At 43.9% G+C, this 23930-nt stretch overlaps 1 protein-coding gene and 1 pseudogene across 9 annotated transcripts in view; both read right to left on the bottom strand.

Moving 5' to 3' along the window:
- The window catches only part of Cdk8 (cyclin-dependent kinase 8), a 368498-nt gene that overhangs the window by 32738 nt on the left and 311830 nt on the right, over nt 1-23930 (bottom strand). For 6 of the 9 annotated variants that reach the window (XM_075694821.1, XM_075694827.1, XM_075694819.1 and 3 more), the window contains one exon: nt 15078-15146. The exons of 2 other annotated variants lie outside the window; for them this stretch is intronic. In XM_075694821.1, coding sequence (XP_075550936.1) covers nt 15078-15146 — 69 coding nt within the window. The remainder of the gene's footprint in view (nt 1-15077; nt 15147-23930) is intronic. One more of the 9 variants, XM_075694822.1, reaches the window with a different exon arrangement.
- Nucleotides 3784-3963, bottom strand: LOC142586477 (U2 spliceosomal RNA; annotated as a pseudogene).

The raw sequence follows: 23930 nt of genomic DNA, 5'->3' as shown, positions 1-23930 counted from the left end.
ACGCTAGACAGCTACAACGATGATTTGCTCCTGCTTGCCGAGTTTGGAATACCCGTAAAGGAGCAAAGGCTGCAGCCAGACGTGATGCCGACCGTGTTCGCGCACCGACCCCTCTGGTAGGCCGTGGCCAAGTGTTAGCCTTGCCATTTTTTTTAACCGATATCGTGTGCAATAAAGCAAGTTCAAGTACTGCTTCAGCCAAAGCTTACATTGCAAAAAATCCTTGCACCGCAAACACTTCTGTGCGAGCATTTGTTTGTATATGGCGCACGCAACTACAGAGGAAAAAAGACTGCTGGGAACGGGCAGCAGCCTAACAAAATTTTAGTTTTGTTGAGTATGAATCCAAGAGAAATGCACGCCAGCAAGCAATCTACGCACGTAACAACTTGCATTGTGCAAAGTAGCACCAGACTTCGTCTTCTGTGAACAGCTGGCTAGGCAGTGCTGCACGCATGAAATAAGAGTGCGGAAAGGCACTAGCAGCACTTCGTGCAGCACCAATGTCGCCATCTTATGTTGACGATGTTTACTAGGCTGTCCCTGTTCATGGCTTCCAAGATGTGCACGTGCCGGCTTTGTCCATGGCTGCTGCGTGCATATCTCCAAGGCCATGTTTTGTCACTGAGCTGGTGGCGGTAAGGTCGAAGTCAAAATGCGTAGTGCCATCACTGCTTGTGCTGCTCAGATTCGTCGCTTGCTTGATCACGCGAAGTTAGTTTTGTAGAAGACATGGCACGTGATATCTGGAGCGAATACGGCAACAAACGGCAGCTATGCTCTGCCCTTATGTGATGTGGTGGCTGATTTTGTAGCAGACAATGGCTCGGTAACTGACATCACATATGGCAGTGGTAAGATCTTGATGAGGGCTAGTTGGTTCATATTTAGAACTGAGGTTGAACAGCGCGAATAAGACAAGGACATGTGGAAACAAATACCGCAGACAAGCGCTGACTGCCAACTGGAAGTTTATTTGAAATTCTCCAACTATTTTATGCCTTTTCCAGCATAGGCATGCATACACCAGTTGAAAATCAGCTACATCATAATCTTTCATGCAAAAAAGCTATTTCTTTTTCCAACAAGGCAAGAGAAGGAGTGCTTACACATTTTCTCCTTCCTGTCTAATGTAATAAGCCTTTATTATTTCCTTTTCTCTCTTATCTTTTCCTTTCTCTATGAATTTTGTTTTTTCAAATATGGTAGTGCAGGGACACTTGTTACAATGTCCTGCTCAATGGCTCCCATAGTCATTCTTTAGGTTACTGCTGTGCTGACGAGCTGTGTCACTGAAACACTGTCCTGTTTGCCGTATGCTGGGCATATCATCCCAGATTATATGCGCACGACCATAATTAATCCCTTAGCAGCGTAATATCGGGTGTGCCACAAGGCGCTGGTTTATCGCCTCTACTTTTCCTCATCTATATCAACGACATACCTGCTAACATTAACAATAAATTACGTATTTTCGCAGATGACTGTGTCCTTTATTCCCCTATCAAAGGCTCGAATGACATCACCGCTCTACAACAGGATCTCGATTCCATCGCAGTATGGTGCGAGAAATGGTTCATGCCACTTAACCTTGTTAAATGCAAAGCTCTATCATTCACCCGCAACCACAGCTTAACCAGTCACACCTACACAATAAATTCAGTGCCTATCAATCATGCCCCGTCTTACAAATATCTCAGCACTCACACGACATCGACACTATCATGGGCAACTCATTGACACCATCTGTTCTAATGCTTCACGTACCCTTGGATATTTAATACATAACCTCAAAGTCACATCACCAGACATAAAAAAGCTAGCATATCTAACATTCGTACATCCACAGTTAGAATATGCATCGTCTATCTGGCACCCTTCCCAATCATATCTTACCTATGACATAGAAGCAACACAAAATCGCGCTGCTCGGTTTATAACTTCCATTACTCTCATGAAGCCAGCATAACCGCACTAAAATGTATACTTCAGCTACCATCACTTGCTTCCCGCTGGATCATCTCTCATCTCTGCTTGCTTCACACCTCTTATTACCATCCACACTCCAGGCATTCCCTATCAAATCTACCCTTACGTACATCCTCTCACTTTTAGGCCACAGTCGTCCCATAGCACACATTAACTCCCGATCATCTGCCATGAACACTTCATTCTTCCCTGACGCAATGGTTCCGTGAAATGGTAAATAACCACTCTGCTTAATTACCAATCCCACAGACCCTTACTCTAACACGATGTTCCTTTTTTTTCACAATTGTTCCTGGCTTGTTTTTGTTTATTGTTGTTTCCTAACTGTTCTGTGCATTTGTTCTAAAATTGTCTTGGTGATTAAAGCCCTCCCTTATGTAATGCCTCCAGGCCTTTAAGGTGAAAATAAATGAAATGAAATGAAAGGAAGGAGATAAATGTGTAAGCGCTCCCTCTCTAGCCTTGTTGGAAAAAGAAATAGCTTTTTTGCATGAAAGATTATGATGTAGCTGATTTGCAGATGTATTTGCAACTGGGGTATGCATGCCTATGCTGGAAAAGGTATAAAATGGCTGGAGAACTTCAAATAAACTTCCAGTTGGCAGTCAGCGCTTGTCTGTGGTATTTGTTTCCTCGTGTCCTTGCATTATTCACGCTGTTCAACCTCAGTTCTAAATATGCCGGTGGGCGCCAGAGGGCAAGGCTTAGAGCCAGTGAGTTCTTGCTCGTATTTTGAACAGAAATGTGCTTTTACCACCCAGTTTTTACATGTGTACAGCCACAATAGACCCTTTACTATGATTTCTCACGAAAAGCCACAAAATGTTGGGTGACCTTGTCATGCCCCCTTTAATTGAGCTTTTGGCCCCCACACGGGAGGAGCGTTGTTCACAACGAAGTGAGCAAGGTTCCCAAGGAACAAGTGAACTGTTCTTGCCATGATTCTTCTCGATCAGACGAGATTTCGTCAGACCCTCGGCTTCATCATATCATTATAAAGTGTTTTCTTTCTCACAGCCCTAATGCATAAGCTGATACTTTTAAGTCGGCTTATGGTTATAACCGATATATTGTTACATATGGTATCATTATAAGTGGACTGCACTTATAAAGTGGACTGTTTAAAGCAATTGGTGATAATCACTAACTGCACTGGCTGGTAAGCCTCAGAAAACCATCTGGCGCATCTGCTAGACGGGGCCTACACAGCTACAAAGATATGACAGGACAGTTGTTTACAAATTTGGTTGCAAGCAATATGAATGGTTGTCACCTGTCACCATGAAACAAATTTTGATTTCTTGGAGGGGTGAATGTACTTGAAATGGCTAAACATCAGTGGAGTGACTTAGCATTGCTCAGTAGAAGTGAAAATTGGGCCAGTTGGCATATGTTGCACATTTTATAAAAAACGCACAAACTACACTGCACAGAAGAAAAAGGAACAGACAAGAAAGTAGAAGTTGCATTGCTCCTGCTCACCCAGTACTTGGAGATTCAACAAATGATGCACTGTTGTTTTCCACAAGTCATTTTTCCTGCTTACTTCAACACACGGGAATAAGCTTCCCAAGAATACTGTTCAACGTAAAACGTGCTCCGACTTTCAGCCATTCTTATCGTCTAACCTGTCGTAAGTGCATATCATTGCACGTTGTGCAATAAGCGATCCTTTTCCATGATGCAAATGCGTCTGCCAACCTTTTGCTGTACTTTTCCTTCTTTTTTTTTTCTTTTTACAGTGAAGCTGTTTATGGGCTAGGGTTCCGTGCATTTTTTGTTCTGCATGTGCGAAAACCATGGGCCAATCCCGGAGATAGTGCAATACCGGGCCAACCTGTGGTGGAGGTAAAGCAGGCTTCAAGCCCTCCGCCAACTTTCTAAAATAAGTTTAATATCTTGGGTCCAAATTGAACCCATATCAGATATTAAGCTGATAAGAACAGATACTATACTTTGACCCATATCGGCCATGTCTACGTTCAGACCACTCTCTTTGTCGGCGTTCCAAGCGCTTGCGTATCTACTTTCCTTTCCTTCCACTCTCCCGTGGCGGCAGCCCTGTCAAAATATCATGGGTGTCTAGTTTCCTCTGGCTCATTGGGACAGCTGTCCAGTCGTCCACACGAATGTATACAAAAATCATGGTAAACGAGTTCGTACATTTGTTCAACATTCTGTGTCACCTCTGAGTAGTCTGCATGCAGCAGATATTCGTAACATAGCCACATCGCATTCACACGTAGCAGTCGCTTTTTTCGTTGAATAATTTTGTTTTAAATACAGTATGCCCCTTCTGGTCACTTAACATCCATCGCAGTCGCCGACAGCCTGTTTAATCGATCTCTGTGCGCAGAGCAGCTTTTGCTAATTTGTTCAACTTACACTGAGGGCACTAAAAGCACGGTGTGTTAGCTGGCAGTACCGTGGTATTTTTTAAAATTTCATGCGCTTTAAGGAAAGGCTGAAAAAAAAAATTGAACAGTGCAGTTATCTTAGCATAGATAAAATAATCCAATGTCTCTGAACAAGCACTACAATTGTTGTAATGGGGATTTCTTGCTAGGGTTACTATTAAAAAATTATTTAAGCAATCTCTGTTAATTACCCAGATTGGTGGATTGGAAAAAATATTATATGTCTCCATATGGCTGAGAACAACATTGCACCAATTCGACATGTGTAGCACCTATGTTGCCTTTTCTTTTAGTACTTGGCCTAAGTTAGTTGATACACCCTGTATAAACTCTGGGAGGTGAAATCTTAGAAGCATTTTATGATGACACATCAGCAAGCAACTTAACTAAGCGTATGATTTAGTAGGATTTTGACAAGAGCCCATGTTAACTATTGCTTCCCAAAGTTAATTCTTGTGCAGCACTATGCCAGATCATGTCAATAATGTCAACAGCGGATTAAACTGTCACTCAAAACAGCAGGTCTTCTCCAAGCAATGCAGCTGCCAAAGGTGCTATTGAAGCAAGTGGCAATAAATTTACTCTGCTCATTTCTTGTCTCAATGTCAGAAAAATGGCAGATCATAGTAGCGATCAACCACCTGACTCTGCATGCTAACTTGTCTCTACTTTCTAAAAATGAAGAAAAGAAACAGAATCACTAGAGCAGTGGGCCAATTTTTCATCATTACCATAGTATAATGGCATGGTACACCTTAAGTTTTCGTAACATACGAAGAAGTAGCTTCCACTACCCATTTAATGCAGTTTATTGTGAAACTAACTCGTAACAACCAGTTGCAAACGAATGGCCTGAATGAATAGAATGCTTGCCGACAAGATTTCAATATATGAGGATGCAGAGCTTCAAATATGGGACAACATTTTGCCACGTGCTACTTCTGCCTATGACATTGAAGAAACAAAACAGCCCAGCTCGAGTCATTCCAACTTGCCTGTAATCAAACAGAGATGGTGGCAAGATGTCATCTCTAAATAACAGCAATGAAAAAGACCTTGACCTTTATGGAGCACTACATTCCTTTACAGTGCTTTGTTTCCATTCAGATATCATGGCCAGTAGCAAGCACAGAAGTGCCCCATGCTCACTGGCACGTGTCACACCGTGGGATGCACAATGTACAACACATACAGAAAACAGTCTGAGCAGCTAAATGGCGACAGGGAGACAGGCGACCGAGTTGTAATAAAGTGGCTGAAATAAGGACTCTTCTTCCATTTGTCACCCTGAACTACCGAGGACTGTCCAAGATGCTTTTCTATATTCAATTTGACTGAGCAGTGTGGTCAAGCAGTTTGAAAGCAGCTGAACCCATTTCTCTCACAATCATGCTTAGTTCGAGGATAGTTGGACGACTATGGCTTTCAGGCAGAAAGCAGATGATGGAGCACTACGCATCATTTGCAGCCATGAATAACGAGGACTCCGGCCTACTTTCTTCAACGAATGTATTTTTGCTCTTCTTTTTGCATTAGTTAACCACATAATGCTTTCATTTGATAATAACTGCTCTGCGTGTGAACTACATTTGAAGTCTTGCCCACGTTTAGGTGTTTTGATGTCAACATGGCACATTATGGACAGCACTGAGAGAAAAACACACAACAATCAATACTGTTTTAAGATGTACAGCAAGTAAAGTCTGTGTAAAGGAAGTGAGATTTGCTAATACACATCCACTCATTGTGTCGATTAAATTTGCCGAAATGCAGCTATTGGCTCTGTGGGCCTAAAGCAATTGGAATGAGCAGATGACAAAAGTGAGCTATATCTTTGATTTGTGAGTGCATTAAAATCTAGGAATGTGCAGAGCACCTTGCTCACATGAAACAATCTATTTTCAGGTATAGAATCTGCTTGTCAGCTATCCACGGATCATATGAACCCTGCAAATTTATGAAACCAACAGACTGTGGCCCACCAAGAACCCTGCTGACCTGAAAATATTTGGTTCAAGCACGGTTTACAACAAACTAATGAATCATCATCATCATCATCATCATCATCATCATCATCAGCCTGGTTATGCCCACTGCAGGGCAAAGGCCTCTCCCATACTTCTCCAACTACCCCAGTCATGTACTAATTGTGGCCATGTTGTCCCTGCAAACGTCTTAATGTCATCCGCCCACCTAACTTTCTGCCGCCCCCTGCTACGCTTACCTTCCCTTGGAATCCAGTCCATAACCCTTAATGACCATCGGTTATCTTCCCTCCTCATTACACGTAAGGCCCATGCCCATTTCTTTTTCTTGATTTCAACTAAGATGTCATTTACCCGCGTTTGTTCCCTCACCCAATCTGCTCTTTTCTTATCCCTTAACGTTACACCCATCATTCTTCTTTCCATAGCTCGTTGCGTCATCCTCAATTTCAGGAGAACCCTTTTCGTAAGCCTCCAGGTTTCTGCCCCGTACGTGAGTACTGATAAGACACAGCTGTTATAAACGTTTCTCTTGAGGGATAATGGCAACCTGCTGTTCATGATCTGAGAATGCCTGCCAAACGCACCCCAGCCCATTCTTATTCTTCTGATTATTTCAGTCTCATGATCCGGATCCGCAGTCACTACCTGTCATAAGTAGATGTATTCCCTTACCACTTACAGTGCCTCACTACCTATCGTAAACTGCTGTTCTCTTCCGAGACTGTTAAACATTATTTTAGTCTTCCGCAGATTAATTTTCAGACCCACCCTTCTGCTTTGCCTCTCCAGGTCAGTGAGCATGCATTGCAATTGGTCTCCTGAGTTGCTAAGCAAGCCAATATCATCAGCGAATCGCAAGTTGCTAAGGTATTCTCCATCTACTTTTATCTCAATTCTTCCCACACCAGGTCTCTGAATACCTCCTGTAAACATGCTGTGAATAGCATTGGAGAGATGTATCTCCCTGTCTGACGCCTTTCTTTATTGGGATTTTGAGGCGTTCTTTATGGAGGACTATGGTGGCTGTGGAGCCGCTATAGATATCTTCCAGTATTTTTACATATAGCTCATCTACACCCTGATTCCGTAATGCCTTCATGACTGCTGAGGTTTCAACTGAATCAAACGCTTTTTCGTAATAAATGAAGGCTATATATAAGGGTTGGTTATATTCCGCACATTTCTCTATCACTTGACTGATAGTGTGAATATGGTCTATTGTTGAGTAGCCTTTACGGAATCCTGCCTAGTCCTTTGGTTGACAGAAGTCTAAGGTATTCCTGATTCCATTTGCGATTACCTTAGTAAATACTTTGTAGGCATCGGACAGTAAGCTGATCGGTTTATAATTTTTCAAGTCATTGGCGTCCCCTTTCTCATGGATTAGGATTATTTTAGCGTTCTTCCAAGATTCCAGTACGTTCGAGGTCATAAGGCATTGTGTATATAGGGTGGCCAGTCTTTCTAGAACTGTGTTCCCACCATCCTTCAACAAATCTGCTGTTACCTGATCCTCCCCAGCTGCCTTCCCCCTTTGCATAGCTCCCAAGGCGTTCTTTACCTCTTCCGGTGTTACTTGTGGGATTTCAAGTTCCTCTAGACTATTCTCTCTCACATTATCATCGTGGGTGTTACTGGTACTGTATAAATCTCTATAGAACTCCTCAGCCACTTGAACTATCTCACCCATATTAGTAACGATATTGCTGGCTTTGTCTCTTAACGCATACATTTGATTCTTGCCTATTCCTAGTTTCTTCTTCACTGCTTTTAGGCTTCCTCCGTTCCTGAGAGCATGTTCAATTCTATCCATATTATAGTTCCTTATGTCAGCTGTCTTATGCTTGTTGATTAACTTAGAAAGCTCTGCCAGTTCTATTCTAGCTGTAGGGTTAGAGGCTTTCATACATTGGCGTTTCTTGATCAGATCTTTCGTCTCCTGCGATAGCTTACTGGTCTCCTGTCTAACGGCGTTACCATCGACTTCTATTGCGCTCTCCTTAATGATGCCCATAAGACTGTCGTTCATTGCTTCAACACTAAGGTCCTCTTCCTGAGTTAAAGCCGAATACTTTTTCGGTAGCTTGATCCAGAATTCCTCTATTTTCCCTTTTACCACTTACTCATTGATCGGCTTCTTATGTACCAGTTTCTTCCGTTCCCTCCTCAGGTCTAGGCTAATTCGAGTTCTTACCATCCTATGGTCACTGCAGCGCACCTTGCCGAGCATGTCCACATCTTGTATGATGCCAGGGTTAGCGCAGAGTATGAAGTCGATTTCATTTCTAGTCTCACCATTCGGGCTCCTCCACGTCCACTTTCGGCTAACCCGCTTGCGGAAAAAGGTATTCATTATCCGCATATTATTCTGTTCTTCAAACTCTACTAATAACTCTCCCCTGCTATTCCTAGAGCCTATACCATATTCCCCCACTGACTTGTCTCCAGCCTGCTTCTTGCCTAGGTACCTTGGCATTGAAGTCGCCCATCAGTATAGTGTATTTTGTTTTGACTTTACCCATTGCCGATTCCACGTCTTCATAAAAGCTTTCGACTTCCTAGTCATCATGACTGGATGTAGGGGCGTAGACTTGTACTACCTTCAATTTGTACCTCTTATTAAGTTTCACAACAAGACCTGCCACCCTTTCGTTAATGCTATAGAATTCCTGTATGTTACCAGCTATATCCTTATTAATCAGGAATCCGACTCCTAGTTCTCGTCTCTCCGCTAAGCCCCGGTAGCACAGTACGTGCCCGCTTTTTAGCGCTGTATATGCTTCTTTTGTCCTCCTAACCTCACTGAGCCCCATCATATCCCATTTACTACGCTCTAATTCCTCCAATAACACTGCTAGACTCGCCTCACTAGATAACATTCTAACGTTAAACGTTGCCAGGTTCAGATTCCGATGGCGGCCTGTCCGGAGCCAGGTATTCTTAGCACCCTCTGCTGCGTCACAGATCTGACCGCCGCCATGGTCAGTTGCTTCGCGGCTGCTGGGGACTGAGGGCCGGGGTTTGATTGTTGTATTCATATAGGAGGTTGTGGCCAAGTACTGCACCAGGGTGGCCAATCCTGCTCTGGTGAGAGAGTGCGTTACCGGTTCTGGTCACCGGGATCAGGCCGCACTCCAGGCCTGTTTGTGCAATTTTCTCAACGCACGTTTTTTTTTTTTGTATTTTTCGGTGAAGAATTGCGCGGCACCGGGATTTGAACCACGGTTCTCTTGCACGCGAGGCGGATACTCTACCGCCGCCGCAGGAGTTGTACGCCTCATTTAACCTACAGTGGTGCCTTATTTGATCAGTCAAGGTGGACCAATCTGAGCTCGGTTAGACCGCACGGATGGCACTCAGCTAGAGAACCTGGTATTCATGACCTGCACATGTGTGGCCATACATAATAGAGGATATATATATATATATATTTTTTTTTAGGAGGGTTCCCGTACAGTGATAAACTAAAAGAAAATACATTAAAAAGGGGGAAGAAAAAAGAAAAAAAAGGAAGGAAAACAAAAAAAGGAAGAGAACAGGTGATTTGAACTTGTGACCCTTGGATGTTGCCCAGAAAGATAGCTCAGTCGGTTGGTTCATCAGGCCCCAGGTTACTTTGAAGCGCCCCGAGCCTCATACTTACCTGGATGGGGACTGATGTTGCCCGCGATGGTCGATTTTTGCTGATTCCGAGTGGTTGGAAGGCATACTTTCTTGGAAAAATGGCCGCCCGTGGAGCGTGGGAAGCTAGCCCGTGGAGCGTGGGAAGTTAGCCCGAGTAACTATCTCAAGGACTGCTGCTCACGAAGGCGAATACCTTCATGTAATTATAATCACCCTAATAAGAATACTTTCGAAAAAAGAACGGCTCGGAGGGCTGTACTACGAGTGCTATGACTGATAATTTTCTATATATATATATATATATATATATATATATTCATCTTATCTATGGGATCGAATGCGAGCGCTGTTGCTTTGTCTCTGCGTGTAGTAGTTAAGAGAGCCAGTTTAAGGGAGGAGAAGAAGAAAGGAAAGGAAAGTTTCTGAAGCATAATTGCAGTGCCGTGGTTTTAAAGCGCACCTGCAGTAGAGAAAAGGGAGGCGATATAAGTGTGCGTGGCCATGATACGCACACAACAAGCTGCCTTAAAATATTTAGACCTGAGAGAAAGCTTCGTTAACAACCGATAACACGGCAATCAGCACTCGAATACAACAAGAGAAATTATTGAGACGTGGAAAATTCCCTTGAACTAAGTATGGTTTGCGAGACAAATGCTTGTAAGTATTGAACTTTTGAAAAGATGAGGGGAATATGCGCTCACCGAGAGGACAGGGCCCGCACGAGACCACCACCAGGCACCTTACTGAAACATGGAGGGCTTTGTGGCCGGAACAAAGCCTTCCTTCTCTGCCAGCCAAGCGCAGAAAACGTGCGTTCCGATTGCTCAAGGCTGTGCGGACATAGTAAAGCTAATAGTATAATAGTATAATGAAGTAAATGTAATTCCCCTTTGAATTGCCAAATGCCATTTTATTATGGCAAAAATTTTATTTAGACAGATAGATAGAAAGATAGATAAGATAGATGGATAGATAGATGGATAAGCGGGCGGACGGACAGACCACAGACAGACTGTCTGTCTGTCTGTCCGTCCGTCCGTCTCACAGATCTAACAGAATTTTTTTTTTCCTTCAAAACAAATATTTGCTGATCATTTTGCACCAATTAGGCCGGAGTCTTAGGCACATGACTGCGCTAGTAACTTGTAAAACTGTCTGCATTGCCAAGTCGGCAGCAATGGATGCACTCGAAGACAGACAGACAGACAGACAGATCTAACAAAAACTTTTTTTTCCTTCAAAACAAATATTTATTGATCATTTAGCACCAATTAGGCCGGAATCTCGGGCACATCACTGCACTAGTAACTTGTCAAACTGTCTGCATTGCCAAGTCGGCAGCAACGGATGCACTCGACTGTGGCCATCATGCATCAAGCTCTATCAATGCTGGAGATGCCCGCACCCTCTTGTGCACTTAGCAGTTTGGTTAAAGGTCGTGCACTAAGCTGCAATGGATCATGAACAGAACAGCGCATGGTTTGCGTATCTAAAAAAAGGATGCTTTGGCACACACTGCACCGTGTAACCTAGGCCACAATGAAGCTGCTGCACGTGCACAGCCAAGGACGCATACTGGAATTGTATGATTTTTCCTCCCTTTGCCACTGGATCAGATGAAGCCGCACTGCACCAAGACCTTACACTTGGTGTGACGAATGACAAGAATGGAAAATCATGTGGATAATCACAACACACCGCAAGTAGGCACCCACCCATGCGAACGTGCACTCACGCTTGCTGGCACTCACTCACGCACCCCCGTGCTTACCAATGCTCACTTGCGTTCGTTCACAATTACTGCCACTCACTCAAGCCCACACTCTCGTTCACTCATTCAACAGCACTCACTGACAGTCATTCATGTTCACAGTCACATCCACTCAAACTTATTGCCATCAATTCTCATTGATATGTTGATCACCGCTCACTCCTCTTCACACTGGCACTCATGCTCATTTATACTCGCGTCCAATCACACCTATTATTGCTCGCTCGCTCACATTCTATCCCATGTCTGTGAAATCAGTGGGGAATAAGCAAGAGTGTGCCGATCTGTGCAAAATACAATGTCTGCTCAAGTTCTCGGCTGTCGCTTGGCTTAGCATTTCATGAACATGCTTGTGCAGTGCTGCAAGCCTCTGACTTCATGCAACGCCTGGCCTTAGATGTCAATGTAAAGAAATACAGCTTTTTTTATGGGTTGTTTATAAGTGTCCGCTTGAGTACAGAAACGTGCATTGTACAAAACTGGAGGCTTGCCGTACTTTGCCAACAGGCTTACAAAATGCTGTGTGAGCTGTTTAGCCACTACTTGTGCTCCCACAATGATGGTGAAGTTAAAGCAGTCATGATGACAGTAAGTGCACTATGCAAAACAAGGAACAATAAAAATCAAGAATGTAATGAGGACAGGGCGCTGCTGCCCCTTGTTTTGCATAGTGTGCTGACCGCCATCATGACTGAACTGGCCCAAATCACCTGTGGAATAGTGTTGACAGCTGCACCAGAGAAAGCAGTCACCTCACTCATGAAGACACAGCAGAAAATAATCTTTCATGGTCATTTGGAGGTGTGCTGTGAGCTTTTGCATCAGCTTACTGGTGACTAAATACCCTTCCCTACCTAATGGGCAATGTAACGAAGTAAGCAGGGTTTCCCATTTAGCTTCATTGTACATGAATACAGGCACAGCACAAAGTACAGTACAAAGCACAAATACAGTCAACGGCCGATTTTTCGGACATGAATGATAATTCAAATTATTTCATGAGAGAGCCATGTATAAGAACATCAGAAATTTTGGACAATGAAAACCCTCGCCATCCAATTTTTCTGACCTTTTCCGTGACAGCAGGACCAAAATAACATTAATCGAAGTCATGATCGCCGCCAATTTGATAACCTCGCAGCCTAAAACCAGTGTTCTCGCACGCTGGACCACTGGCATAGCCACCCCCGTGACAATGCTAGGCCTAGCTGCTTCCACATTCACTACCAAGCTTCCTGCTCAGTACCATGTTTTTCACTGAAAGAATTTGTTGCTTTCAGCAATAGCACCAACTCCGCCTCTGTCATCCTCACCGATGGCTTCGAAGCATGGCAAGCATGGCAAGGGTTAAACGTAATAGTTCTGCGGAAGCCCACAAGGTGGAGAGAAGCATTTAATAAAGAGAAAGTGAGACATCCACCCAAACATGGCAAATTGCAATTTGCCACGTATGGGTGGACGTCTCATTTTCTCTTTATTAAAGCATGGCAAGGGTCAAGCAATGCAAGATGCCCATTCTCAAAAGTTAACTTCACCGCAATACAGTGGGGTTACACGATACCAAGTGCCACTGTTACAATACACGGTATGCATTTCTTAACTATGCACGCGTGCATGCACTATCCCCTGTCACAGTATGAGCCCCAATATGCCTAAAGTGTACTGGCAGGCTTTCAGAGCTATTTTGGATGTGGATGTAGCACTCTGAGTCCTTGGGGGCAGTAAAAGGCATGAATTCACTCTTTTTTTTTTTTTTGACATTTTCTCGATCCCATAGGGAGTCCGAAAAGTTGGACACTGACAGTAGCGGGAATTTACTGCATCTGTTATAGTGGTGCAGTGTAACCTACATTATAAGCACTCTACACTATCACTGAGGCTTAATGTAATGAATGGCATTGGCACATGTATGAAAACAAACAGAGAAAGCAAATTCGACAGCAAAAACTCTGCCACGCCTTCTCTGTGCTCTCCCTAGTGCACTTATGATGACCAAAATGGCAGTATGTGTACCACAAAGCACAAGCGTTACAATTGTTCACTGATCAAAAACATGAGAACCTGTTAGAATGTTGCGAGGGACTCTCATGCCATTTATGCTGTTCACACATTTCAATGCCACACGATGCTCAGTTCTCACCTAAATTCCCTCACCATGCAGACCACTGCTGAAGCTATCGCTACAGTAAATCCTCCTTAAGTGATGCAAGAAACACAGCAAGGTCGAGGGCAGCACATTGCAAATTCAAAACTTGAATAACCAGTGACTGTCAGCTGCTGTTCACGCACTCAACATATCAAGCTACTCCCTTTGCATATTCAGTACTAACCATGTAAGAACATTATGTAGCATATGGCATAGTCTATATTACACTGGCTTCGAGTTTAGATGATCCAAGCAGTTCACACCGACTACACTACCCACTCATTATGCACATACTGTGATCACTTGTCACAGCACTGCGGACTGTCAATGCCTGATAAAACTTTAAAAAAAGAAGAAATTCCTGAGAAGAGGAGGTAAGAAATTCAGCATTTCGAGCCAACAGCCGCAGCTCTTCTTCAGTGGCATCTCTGCCGGCGCCAATCTCGTTTCCTATGTGTTTGTTCTGAACATTCACCATGGCTGCAACATTGTGCATGGCAACAACACTGCTGGCTAATACAGTAGGATTTCCTTGACATGCATTGATTAGAACTTGAATGTGTCAGCTGGAAGTGTTAAGAATCTCTGCTCCATCCATGTTACTGTTTAACCTGTACAGCAAGTTCGTTCCAGCTAGTTCACAGGCTTGCTTACAATGCAACAATCCATGTGCCTGTTTGTCAGCTTTGGAACAACCACAGTCAACCGCAAGAACAAAATTGCAATCCATGCACACACTGCTGCCACCAAAGCAGGGAGTGCCAAGATGCTATAATTATGATACAGGGGTATCACAAACCACTGTGAATTTCCCTATCAGAGAGTGCAGAAACTGCTGTATTGTGCAGCATGTGGGCACCGCGAGACTTCACACCATCTGAGCACTGTTGATCAGCAGCATTCCTCTAGTGACAATGAGTAGCTGAGGCAACTAAAGGGATGGTTTGTAAACAACATGATGCTTGGTCACAACGTATGGCTCTGCGACTATGAACACAGCTGCTAAGGCAAAAGGATTGTGGAGCACTGTCATGCAAGTTGTCACGACAGCACCTGTGTCCCTGTGGTTTCAAGAAGCGGGAGATGAAATGATGATGATGATGTCAGCTACGAGGAAGGAATCGGGGATGGGAACTCACACTGGCTGGGAGGAGGACTCTTACCTCGGGCTTCTTGAAACCATGATAATTTTTATTGTAACCTTGCATCTGAAGGGGAGGAGAAGAAGAAAAAACAATAAAAGTGGAGCTAACAAAAAGGGCACAGCTGCCAGGCTGCACCACAGCAACATAAAACAAACATTACCGCCGGCAGTGAGGGCCAATTGAAATAAAAGGGGGCTGAGAAGAGCGTTGCCACAAACTGTGTTCACAGCTTCTGTCATTCACACCCACTCCAAGCCGTGGAGAATACCACACGCAAAATTTAGCACAGCAAAGCTCTTGACAACTCTCTTCACTGGCTCTTTTGAGTTTATCACTAACATGTAAACACAGTTACCCTAGCACACTAATAACGGCTGCTGTATCCACACCTTTCAGTAATTGAGCAACAACAAACTTTCTTACTTTTATGATTGACCTATACACCTTGTCCCAGCATCCGGGCATCATGGCCACAGAAACAGACATACTTTGAGCAACACTATAGAGAGAACAGCTGCAGATAGTGGCATGTGCATGCATGTGCTTGTTTATGTGTTAAGCTTCTAAACCACTGTGATGTGACAATGGTCCAGGACACTGCCAGCAACCAAAATCACAATAAGGGCCTCTTTTGAGATTCACTGGAAAAAACTTCACAGCAGTCAGCCCACTAATACCATTTGGGCAAAGCTGCCTTTCACTGCCTACTTCCCAAACATTCAATGAATTCTTCAACATGAGCCATCTTTGCACAAAGTACAATGCAACCATGAATTATTGCAATGGAGGACTTTTGACCATACAGTACAACCCTGTTAACTCGAAGTTGCAGAAATTGAGAAAAATGTCAAAATAAGTGAAGTTTCGAGATAAGCGAATTAACGAAAATATATGCCCCTGACCACACATAGACCAACCACATAGGGCCTTTCGAAATAGGTGCCAGCAACCGCTAAATCTCTCACAAAAGCTGAATACGCCAAGAGTTGTATTTTTGCTAGATTACTTTTGCAAGACACTGTGAGACACGGCACCTGATACGTTGGGTGTCTACAGGCAACAGTTATCTAGGCACAGAACCAAGCAAAGACTTGCATGTAGGCAGCATATAGGCACCGACGTGTCCAAAGCCTAGCGACATGAAATATTGTGAAAATGCTCGTATCCAAAAATGTAATCGACTGAGATTGCTGCACCTGGGCCACGATTTTGCAGCCATGTCTTCCACTCAATTATATGCTTCTTTCACCCACCATTCTCAGCTGGCTGGCTCATCCCACTGATAGCATGGGCAGAGTGTCACTATGACCACCGATCAAGCGCAAGAAGAAACAGCAAGGGAAAAGACATCATAACAAAATTGCGACCCTGGACTTGTTATTTCAAGAAATTCTAAAGACATAACATACTTACTCGAATCTAGGCCGACTCCTATTTTAAGCCAACTCCCCCCCCCCCCCCCCCAAAGTCCGAAGCCAGAAAAAAAAAAACTTACCTAGAATGTAGGCCGAATTAAAAAAACTCAGTTTCATCGGCAGAAAACCCAGAATTTTTACTGCATAAGCGCACACTTGACAGGCACGCACGCATAAAGTTTATTCGTCGTCGTCATCATCATCGGCAACATTGCTGTCCTCTTTGTTGCTGAGTTCATCCCAGAGGGCATCATCCTTGCTTCCGTCCATTGCCTTTAAAATACAACACTTTTTGAAAGCGCCAATGATTGTTTCACCTGAAATTTCATTCCACACCGCAGCGATCCAGTTCGCCAGCTGGCCAAGCGAAGCACGCTTGATGTGCCCGGCTAGGGTGAGCTCTTCCGACGTGAGCCAGTCGATGTAGTCCTTGCGAAGCCTATCTTCAAAGGGCTTATTAATGGTGACATCAAGCGGTTGGAGTTGGCTAGTCATGCCACCAGGGATTATGCCGATGTCTGTCCCAGCACGAGAAAGCGTGGTCTTCACGCTGTCAGTCAGATGGCCGCGGTAGGAATCGAGGACTAGAAGTGACTGCTTGCACAACGCGACTCCTGGATGGTGTTCTCAAAACGTTCTCACCCAGTCCTCCATCACACCACTGGACATCCAACCTTTGAACACGCACAACCACATTTCAGGGGAACTTCTTGCCCACTGGTAGAGTCTTGCACTTAAATATTATGTATGAGCGGAGTTTTTGTCCATTCGCGGTGCAGCATGACATTACTGTCGTTCGCTGCTTTTCATAACCCGCTGTCTTAAGTTTGACTTCCTTCGCACCCTTTTTGTTCATGGAGCGTGCCATTGGCATGTCGAAGAACACCAAGGTCTGGTCGGCGTTTGCAATTTGCCCCAGTTGGTAACCTTTTTCCCGCCGTTTGTCCATCACGTAGCACTGAAACTTGCCAAGGTTCTCCTCGAAGTCAGCAGGCAGCTTCTGGCACACAGACGTCATCTCAGGCTGAACCCGAACCGCTTTATAAAGCGCATTGCCCAGCCCCTGCTTGCTTTAAAATTGGCTTGTGCGACACCCTACACGTTGGAAACTTCCCTGGCTTTCGCCAAGATAATCTCTGTCGTCACGGGCATTCCCACTTCCCTTTGTTCCGTGATAAAATCGGCGACAACTTCTTCCACCTCATGGTGTCGGCCCGTTTTTGGTCCAGTGAATGCCAAGCAGGTTGCTGCACAGCTGAACAGTTCGATCCATTGTTTGCACCATCGTCGCACATTCTTTTCGTGCACGCCAAACTTGCGCTGCGCTTGCAGGTTCCAAGTTTTCTCCGCATGCAAAGTGACCTTTCGCTTAAAGGCCGCACTGTAGGAGCACCGCTTGGTTGGTGCCATCGCTTCTAAAGCACAGATGGCGCAGGCATTTCCTGAGCACGTGTTTAAGGTGCGACACTTCCCAAACTCAACCAACACGACTGCACTGAACGATCGCTTTCAGAAAACTTCCAACTCCGTGCCCGCGCCACGCGGGAAGAAGAGAGAAGGGAGTGTCAAAGTGCGTGGCAATCACCGGCGCCGTAATCCCGTGACACAATCCACCCTTGCCGGCTAAATTCCCTATATAAGAAAAGTACCACCACCTACTCTCTCCTCCGCCGTCTGCTCTCCTTGCCTGCACATGGCAGGCTGAGATCGGTGCATGGCAAGACATTATGCCGCTAGCGCGGCCGGGCCTTTAGCGGTCAAACCATGGTACTTGGATCTAAGCCAACCCCTCCACTTTTGCACATCGTCTCCTCGAAAAAAAAAAACATCAGCCTAGATTCGAGTAAATACGGTACCAAACATTCGTTGCAGCTGGCAAAGAGCATGGATCCACAAACATAGAAACACAGAGCATGGCAAGTAAGCACACTGATGACGCTCTGTGCACACATGAGCATGCATGCTATGGAGGTCACGTGTACCAGCCTGCACTTATCACGCTTTATCAGGGGTCAGAGAGACACTCTGCTTGCATTATTGATGAGATCGCAGCCAGTCAGGAATAGTGGATGATATGAGCGGCATAGAATGAGGCGGAATTCGCTACAAACTTATGGTCCTGCAACTTTTTGGCGATATCACAACTGCACACAAAATATGGAAAACCTTTGAATAATAACTTTTTCCCGACATTTTCGCAGCTGAGATTTCGAGATAGGAGGTGAAAAATACATAACGTTGACACCAAGCCAGGAAAGAAGTTTAGAATTGACCGATACATTGAGATTATAAGAGTTCGAATTAACCAGGGTTTACTGTAGGTGCACATACAGAAAATGTTAAGAGACAGTAGGCATTTACATACATCTATCCCATATGTCAAGAAACTTGTGCTCGTCCCAAAGTTTCTAGGAAAAGAATAGGCTCTGCCCACTAAGGTCATTAATTAAAAAAGGAATAGATGACTTGCAAAACAATGCATGCACCGTTTCGTGCAGCAGCCCATTTACTTACTAGAAAATCTGGTTGGAAAACAAGGCTTATCCCCACTGTTATCTGTACTGAACTAGGCCTCTTCGTGCACTTTGCCTTGCTTTCCAGCCCCCTTCCAGCCTCCTTCCTTGTTCATAGTTCTGTGTCAAATAATGATTGAAGATACCATTTCTTTTTCTATTCACAGAAAAAGCTTGATTAGGCCATTTGCACAGAGATAGGTCTATTAGACCATCTGCAAAAAACTAAGTCAGGTGCCTCTCAAAGCTATCTCTCAACCAACAGCTCTCGTCAACGCAAGACTACATCTCTCCCTCTCAGTGTGGTCCCCAAGAGAAGGAAGTGCAAGCACAAGGGCTTTCCAATAATTTCTCCAATATTACATCATCATAGCTCCCCCAAATCTAGCCACCAAGAGGGAATACATTGCAGGTATTCAACAGCCTTTACTACTGCTGAATCCTCACAGAGTAAGAGAGTTTGGCAGTAGAAAAGGCAAAGAAAGCTGTTGAATGGTAACAATAGTTTATTGCACAGTCTGTGGTCAAGAGCATTTTGGTTAGAAAATACTTTTCTTCTACATGTGCAGAATATTTTTGCAAATGGTCCACTTTGAGCACCAAAAATATTATTCACTGAAATTTTTTTACTAGGCGTATTGGCAATTATCACAAACGCTGATGTCTGCCACTGCTGTGAAACTTGAGCCTTTTGTCCTGAATCCTCTACATTTAACAACCAAAGACAGCGCTTGTCAGGACACATGGTGTGTATATCACATTATGATTGTAATGTGAGTACTGTGTGATGAAACTGTACCAATGGGTTTAGAATGTAGTGTGGTGCAGTATAACGGGCAATTTGTTTTTGTGATGCAGGACCACTGGTGCATGCGACAAGGAATGTTGCATTGCTTTGCACTGAAAGCAGTGCAAAAAACATGAATGAGTACCTTGTCACCCAAGCATGGAACATAATCGACTACTAGTCTGAGCCAACGCTCAAAGGCGCAGCTGCATGCCAAGGCATTTGCAGAATGATGGACATACATCAATATAGTGGATCAGGCCTGCTGCACCTTTTCACACCATTCTTGTTGCTCACGCTAACCCTTTCTCCTATTCAGAGGTTGGCTTTCCCACAAAGCCTGCTGGCTGAGTTTGTCACGTTTTGTGTAATCAAAGTGGTATGAAAAATGTTCAAAAACAAAAAGGCACAAAGCGCTGCTTTGTATGCCTGGCAATGATGGTATAAGTGCAATGATGTGCAGAAAAATAAGGCAACTATTCAATGTAATCTCTTGTGTAATATATTGCACTGTGGTCACACCATAGCTACAAATCATAACAATGTAGCCAATTAAATAAACCTTTCGACTCAAAGGCTGTGCAGTCGAACCTCGTTATAACGAAGCCAAATCGGACATGAAAATACCTTTGTTATATCCAATACTCATTAATGGCAAAAAAATAGCAGTCAAGTTCCCGCAATAGAAATGTGCCTCCAAACCAAAGGATCTCCCGAGGATCACCAATCGGCAGCTTGCTGTGCCGATACAAGGCAAAGAGGGAACAAAAATTTACGTACGCGGACTCTGCATCACCGCAAATATGCAACGGTGTGATCAGTGTTATCATGCAGGATCAACACGTCGGCTTGCCATCTGCGGCCCAACCCTGCCAAGCTCAGTCTATCCACTGGTCAAAACACATACACAGCTGGCAAACTTTCCAGACACGGAGGTGCCCTTGCATGAATCCATAGTCCCCTACTACGACCATCAGCCTAGCCCAAGCATATGATTCCATGCACTAGGAGAGTGCCAAAAGCACATGTGAAGTCGAAGAAAAGGACAACATGAGCGCTTACTCACAACTAACAGTTCATTGAAGGAAAGAACACGTATATAAAGGAAATAGAAGTAACTGTGCAATCACAAAGTTTAACAAAGGCTGCTCCTTACATTTGAATATTAAAAAATAATCAAGCCCAATGAAAAAATGAAACAGGACACAAGGTGCAGGCGTCAAACTGTTAAAAGTGATAATAACTAAACCACAAATGCAACCCTCACTCGTCCCTAGAACATTCATCTCTTTCCGCAATGAAGCCACCAAGGAACATTAATGCACAAATTGCTGACACTCAAAATGAAAAAAAAAAAAAAATCTTTTATTATTTCATGTGCCAAATTGTTCTTATGCCGAAACAAAACAACGGTTTGATCAAACAAATGCAAACGATTGTAAGACTTACAGTGTGACCAAATGCAAACCGTAATTTGCACCCAAATTATTCTTATGCTCCCTAAGTTGTGCATTTAAACATCGCCCTGTCTGACCAACGTATATTTGCCTGCACAGTGTGGGAATTTGGTATACTACCCCATTAACACATGGAACGAATATGTTCTTATGCTTTGTAGTGCATTTCTTATTTATCTCGTCCCGACACTTCTTGTAGTAGAGTTTTCTGTGAACCGTGAAACATAGAGGGCCAAGTTTATGTGGGGCACTGAATACAGCTTGTATGCCAGAACGAGAGCCTACATTTTTTAGACCGTGCGATATTTTATGAGTGCAAGTGATAATGGTGACATTTCTTAGTTTTCTCTTTTCATTGAGGCATAAACCTCGCTTTTAATTGTTTCAAAAGGGTCTCGCATTCAGCACTCTGGTTATGTGGCAGAAACCCAGATGCCGACAGCGTGTCTATTTGACAAGAAAAGGTTTTGTTTATCAGCTCCTCACACTCAGAAACAGTAAAGAATTGGATAGCCCTTTTGTGTTTCCGGTCTCCACTCCAAAATCATGTATGTATGTTTGCAGTGTCGTGTCTGAAAAATCAAGTGGCAGTGTGCAGTGTTCAAAATTTCGCTTGCCATTATAGGCCTCCTGCACTGCTGTTCAGCTCAAGACAGGTGGCACCATCTAAGGCAGGTGGCAGCAAAGAGCATGTTACGAACATTCACGCAATGTTTGGTTGTTGTCTGGCAGCAAAAAGTGAGATGTGCAGAGAGAAAAGGCACTCTTCTGTGCTGCTGTGGCTACAGTTGCCACAGAGTATAAGAACTTCCGTAAATCTACCAAAGGCAGAAGTTGCTACATTATCACGGCCGTAACCTGCACACTATCATAGTTAGATCAGAGTTGTCTGGCATGCTCATTTCCAATGACAGGCGTGACAAGCGCGAGTTATAATGAGCACATAAATACACAGACAGATAAAGTGCACAAAGTATATGTCTTTACAACTCTTAAGATTTTTTTTTTTCCTGTGGTCAGCATGGACAGAATCAATGCATTAGAGAACTTGTAAACAGCACCTGTTGTATTTATTGTGTTACATTGTAGAGAATATCATAAGAAGCCAACAAACACTGACACCAAGGACAACATAAGGGAAATTACTTCTGCTTAATAAATGAAATAAAGAAACGATAAATTAATGGAAATGAAAGTGGATGAAAAAACAACTTGCCGCAGGTGGGGAACGATCCCACAACCTTCACATGACCAGTTGCCTTCACCCAAAAAGATCACATTCTCGTGATGCCTGCGGCAGAAAAGATGTTCCACATCCGCCGCCAAGGTCTGTGAGTGGTGGCGCTGGCCAACACTCCCAAGGTTAGTTCTAGTAGTAAAAACATAAATACCCCCAAAAAGTGAATGGGGAAATGGCACCGTGGTAGCTCAATTGGTTAGAGCATCGCACATGTAATTCAAAGACGTGGGATCGTTCCCCACCTGCGGCAAGTTGTTTTTTCATCTACTTTCATTGCCATTATTTATCATCTCTTTAATAATTCAATTAGTAAGTAAAAGTAATTTCCCCTATGTTGTCCTTCGTGTCAGTGTTTGTTGGCTTCTTATGATATGACTAATAAAAATCGGGCCCCTTGGTGAACCCGCCTTTCTTCTTGTTTATTACATAACGAGGGTCTCGAATCCGGCAACATTGATGCCTTCAAGGTAGCATGTGTGAGTTTATTGACTAGTTGCCTTCACCCCAAAAGATCACGTCCTCATGACACCTGCGGCAGAAAGGATGTTACACATCCGCCACCAAGGTCTGTGAGTGGTGGCACTGGCTAACACTTCCAGGGTTCTACTAGGAAAGATAAATACCCAAGAAAGTGGATGGGGAAACGGCACCGCGGTAGCTCAATTGGTAGAGCATCGCACATGGAATGCGAAGGTTGTGGGATTGTCCCCACCTGCGGCATGTTGTTTTTTCATCTACTTTCATTTCCATTCATTTATCGTTTCTTTGTTTCATTTATTAAGCACAAGTAATTTCCCCTATGTTGTCCTTGGTGTCAGTGTTTGTTGGCTTCTTATGATATGACTTATAAAAATCGGGCCTCTCGGTTAACCCCTCTTTCTACACATTGTAGAGAACTGGCACCATGTAGAATGTGAAGCTCAGAAAGAGAAAAAGAAGCTACATTCTTCTGAGTGTGTTTGCCAGCACTTCGAACATGCTGTCTTCATAATTATCTGATTATCCTGCCAACAAACAAAGAAGTTTATCGCACGTGATGCACTTATGCAATAAAGCATAGACAACTTCAAGTAACAGAATTCTAATAAGATGTACTTGCCTTAAGCGACTTAAGCAGACGTTTTCAAGTACATTGCCATGACCTTGACACAATTTACAGCCACTCGGTGCAATCCGGTGCAACATGCTAGGCATGTTTGGTTGCTCATAGAAGAAGACAATGACGAAGGTGCCAGTACAGCTTCATAAGAAGACCTATAGCATCGACCGAAGTCTTTTGTGGTCTTGTATGTGACAAACTGGTGGAGTTGCTGGGTAGGCATCTATATACTGTGACCCCCAGGAACTAGGAAGCGGACAACTTACACAAAAGCCGACTGCTTCAAAGACTGCCTCTGGAATACGGCCTGCAAGATCTGCCAAGGATGTTGACCAC

Source organism: Dermacentor variabilis, chromosome 6 (assembly GCF_050947875.1).
Source record: "Dermacentor variabilis isolate Ectoservices chromosome 6, ASM5094787v1, whole genome shotgun sequence".
Taxonomy (NCBI): domain Eukaryota; kingdom Metazoa; phylum Arthropoda; class Arachnida; order Ixodida; family Ixodidae; genus Dermacentor; species Dermacentor variabilis.
This window is presented reverse-complemented; position numbering and strand designations above follow the sequence as displayed.